General features: G+C 42.6%; 1 protein-coding gene across 1 annotated transcript; it reads right to left on the bottom strand.

Moving 5' to 3' along the window:
* Nucleotides 1-330: 330 nt before the first annotated feature.
* Nucleotides 331-1,867, bottom strand: sox11b (SRY-box transcription factor 11b). Its single transcript, XM_067417559.1, has one exon. It carries the CDS (start codon nt 1,785-1,787, stop codon nt 693-695), a length of 1,095 nt encoding a protein of 364 aa, XP_067273660.1. The 5' UTR covers nt 1,788-1,867; the 3' UTR covers nt 331-692.
* Between the last annotated feature and the right edge of the window lie 2,342 nt (nt 1,868-4,209).

A 4,209-nucleotide genomic window follows, 5' to 3' on the forward strand; every position in this document is an offset into this window, starting at 1 on the left:
CTGCAACCCCACAGAATAACCACACACTATGGCAAGATACTTTAACATTTATTACTTTAAACTAAATTATATCTATTTTCATGTGACTAGCACGTATTTTAGTTACTAGTAAGCAACTCAACAGTTGTTAATATTTAAAATTCACTAGCAATTAATCATTTATATAACACACTATTACTTATTTCTACTAGTCACTATTCTATACCAACTGGAATACACACTAGGGCCTGATAATTAGGTACTAGTAAAACTGGAATATGTACCAGCAAGTTACAATACATAGTGAATAATTAATATCTGGCAATCAAAAAAAAAAAAAAAAAAAATGCTAAAAAAAAAATTGCTAAAAAAAGTGTTACCAGTAACAGCAGAATAGTTACATGTCAACCTAACAGAATAAGCAATATTGCTAGTGAAGTTCTAGTGAATTGAAAAAAAGAAACCAATTAATTACTTACTAGTAAAAATAAGCGAGTCAGATAAAAATAGATGCAGTGTAGTTTTAAGAATACATGTTAAATGCGCTTGCCATACACACACACACAGCCCTGTCAATGTTGACCATGTTGTCACTTTTTCTACAAGTCTCGTAACGCAGGTTCCGCAGTCTTAACCGGGACAACCACAGAGGCAGAGTCAAAAAATAACCTGAAGATGCGAGATGCCTCCTTGGTTCTGGAGAAGTTTGTCAGTTAGTAAGTGAAAACTAGGTCTGAAAAGTTCGCCTCCAGCCAGTCTCCCGCGATCATCTCACTGAGCTCGGGAGTGCAATAGTCCGGGAACTCGAAGTGAGAACCAAGGCTGCCCTCGCTGAAAGAGTCCAAATCTTTATCCACCAGAGAGAGACAAAGGTTTCCTGAAGTGTTCCCCAAGTCCGTCGTGTGGGAGCCTGCCGCTAGGTTCAAACTGAAGTCTACCAGCAAGTCGTCGGAGTCCTCGCTGGAGCTGCTGGATGAAGAAGATACGGACCTGAAAGATGATGCTGGTGACACCGAGGCAGGGTAAGCTGCGCTCTGCTTGGTAATGTTCTTGAAGTTGTAAAACAGTCTGCTGCCGGGAATCGCGCTCATGTGCCTGGACTCCTCGTACATGCTCGCGCCCTCGGACTCCGCCGCGGAGCTCAGCGTGGGGCTCGCGGGCACGTTGTGCAGCCTGATGTGCTCCTCGTCCTCGTAGTCATCCTCCTCGTCGTCGTCGTCGTCATCGTCGTCGTCTTCGTCGTCAGTAAGTTCCCTTTTGATAGACTTGGTCACTTTTAAGTTTGTGAAAACATAGTTGAATCTGCAGTCTTGTGAAGAAGCTCTCGCTGTAATGTTCCCCGGTTTGCTCGGCTTGAGTTTTGCGCACTTCTTCCCCGCAGCTTTGACACTTTTGCCCATCTTCTCCGGCGACTGCATCGCTGGTTTCGAAGAACCGTCGAGCTTTGGTTTTTTCTTGGGTCTGTATTTGTAGTCGGGGTAGTCAGCCATGTGTTGGAGCCGGAGCCGCTCGGCTTCCCGGATAAAGGGAATCTTTTCACTGTCCTTGAGCATTTTCCACCGCTTTCCTAGCCTTTTGGAGATCTCAGCATTGTGCATGTCCGGAGACTGTTCCATGATTTTTCTCCTCTCGATCTTTGACCACACCATAAAGGCATTCATGGGTCGTTTAATGTGGCCGGTGGCTGTCTTGCACCAGTCCGGTTTCGGCGGGACAGGGCTGCACGCCATCAGTTCGTTCTCCTCGCTGTCTGTGGTCTCTCGCGACATGCTGCTCTCCGTCTCGCTGTGCCCCGTTTGCTGCACCATGTTCAAAGATACTTCTCCCCCTTGATAGACTCGCAGTTGCAGCTGCAGCGCACTGACCAAACCTCTTTTCAAAGTTAGCGACTGCCTTCTTAACTAGTTCCTAGGTTTCTCGTGTCGATTACGTCACTTATAATTATCCAATAGCGTGCCACGGCTCCTCCCACAAGCCTAGACATTCGCTTAACCCCTTGCGTCCGAGCTAGACTTTGCCTAGTCTGTGATTTAAGTGGTGCCTTCATAAACAAACGACAAGCTAGCCTGGCACCATAATGTCATGTTTACTAATCTAAAACAAATTAAAGTCTGCTGCATAGTCAATAAAACACATATTAAGTGACTCTATGCTTATTTATTCTCGTTATGATTATGAATAATGAGCATTTATGAATAGACTGAATGCTCTATCAGATGCCTTTTATTATTATTATTATTATTCTCTTCTCAATGTACATGATTGTGGTATATAATAGTGAATGATACATCTATGATGCCTCCGGATTAGATCATGACATCTTTCTATGCAGACACTGGATTTCGGACATGCCTTGTTGCCATCCTACCTCGATACACAGCCCAAGATTTCATTTGTGCGCACGCCTGTGGGTGGGATTTTCATTACGTGTGCGAGACAGGCATATTGAATGAACACCAGCCCGTTCAGGGTGAGACACCAGGGGACAGAGATAACGCGAGAGGATAAACATTTAGTGTATCTATTGAAAAATCAGAGCATGTACTTGTCATGCAGTATTTAAGCATTACCTATAAAATGCCTAGTGTAACTAATACAGAACAATAAAAACTTTATCATGATTCATGTGAAGATGAGGATCTGCAGTCAGTCCCGTAAACACACCACAAAACGGTGATTAAAACTTTCACACAGAAAATCAATTTATGACCACTAATCAGAGATAGTAAAAAGCACTTAATTGATTTTTTTTCTAATGCAATAAACAAATGGAATTTCCTTAGGTTATTTATTTTTGTTGGGGTCTGGGTCCCCTCGTAAGCCCCCCACAATTTGAACACTGCATTTAATGGTGACTTTATAGATTCACATTTTGGCAAAAACAAAAAATTGCCCCTTTTTTTTTGGTTGGTTGGTCTGAATAGACTACTGTTCAAATGTTTAGGATCAGTCAAGATTTTTTTCTCCTCTTTGTATGAGAATCTGCTAGTGGTCTGCACACTTCTCAACATCCATGCAGAATCCATTGATTCACATCTTGGCAATGTAATGTCAGTGATGGTGTTGATTATACCCCCCTGTCCCACTTACTCTATATTATGCAAGGGAAATGTATGTAGGTTATTACTCTAAAGCCTGAGCTCATAATAGAATAATGATGTTATATACAACCCGGTTGTCTTGACCTACATATTTACCTTATATATTTCTTTTTATAATATGATGGGTCCAGACAGCAGACAGGAGAGGGAGTGCAAAGATTTGCTGTGTCAAGGAGGTGAGCAACTCTTTCTCTCTCATGCTCTCTCTCTTGCGCTCTCTCTCTCTCTCTCTGTCTGTAGACCACCCTAGCCACAGCTCTGGCTGACAGCCAGCTCTGTCTCTGATAAACCTCTCTGCCGTTCTCTCATTTCTCCTTCCCCTAGAGGGCAATCATTTACCCCTTTGAATCAGTCCTGCCCTGCCCCCGCGCATCGCTTCCTCCCCCACCTCATGCTCATGCAGTGACACATTAGAAATGCAGTGAGGGGATTTTGCTGGGCAGTTTTGCATTGAGATATTGAGATATAGCCTACGATTAATTTTCACAGGCAGCGTCTCCTACAGACCAGACCACCCCCCTTCCCTCCCGTCCCGTCACGTCTTCCCGCTGAGACTGGCTGCTTTCGAGGGCTGCCTGCCACAAGCCACATGTCTTTCCAACTCTGAGCCGTGGATCATAATATTCTGCTGCCTTTTCAGCTACTTTGTATAGTCTAATTTAAATCTGACAGTCACCCCAAGACCTAAAGTCACCAAAGGTTGAAATTCTGATAATCTATGAAAGGAACAAAATGAGCTTATTGTGCACTTCATCCATCATGCAAACCATAATTGTCCCTTACTTTAAAAAAATAAGAATAAAATCTAGGTTACAGTGAAGCACTTACAATGAAAGTGAATGGGGCCAATCTACTTACACAGTGAAAGTGAATGGGGCCAATCCGTTAACATTAAAATACTCAGTTTTTCTAAAGTAGAACCACACGGTGCATGCAAAATGCATGTTAACGTGATTTTAAAACACACCATAAAACCCTAAAACTACTGTAAAATTATTTAAACGGCTTTACGGCTCAAATAATACACACGTTTAGGAATTAAGAGGAATTAATACAAATGCTTTCATAAAAGGATATGCTTCACAACAGCTTTTAAATCCTTAAAAAAACTGGCCTCATTCACTTCCAT

This window comes from Pseudorasbora parva, chromosome 15 (genome assembly GCF_024679245.1).
Source record: "Pseudorasbora parva isolate DD20220531a chromosome 15, ASM2467924v1, whole genome shotgun sequence".
NCBI classification, from domain to species: Eukaryota; Metazoa; Chordata; class Actinopteri; order Cypriniformes; family Gobionidae; genus Pseudorasbora; species Pseudorasbora parva.

Excerpts from the sequence above, each read along its gene's own strand:
- sox11b (XM_067417559.1), bottom strand. The coding sequence starts at position 1,787 with ATGGTGCAGCAAACGGGGCACAGCGAGACGGAGAGCAGCATGTCGCGA.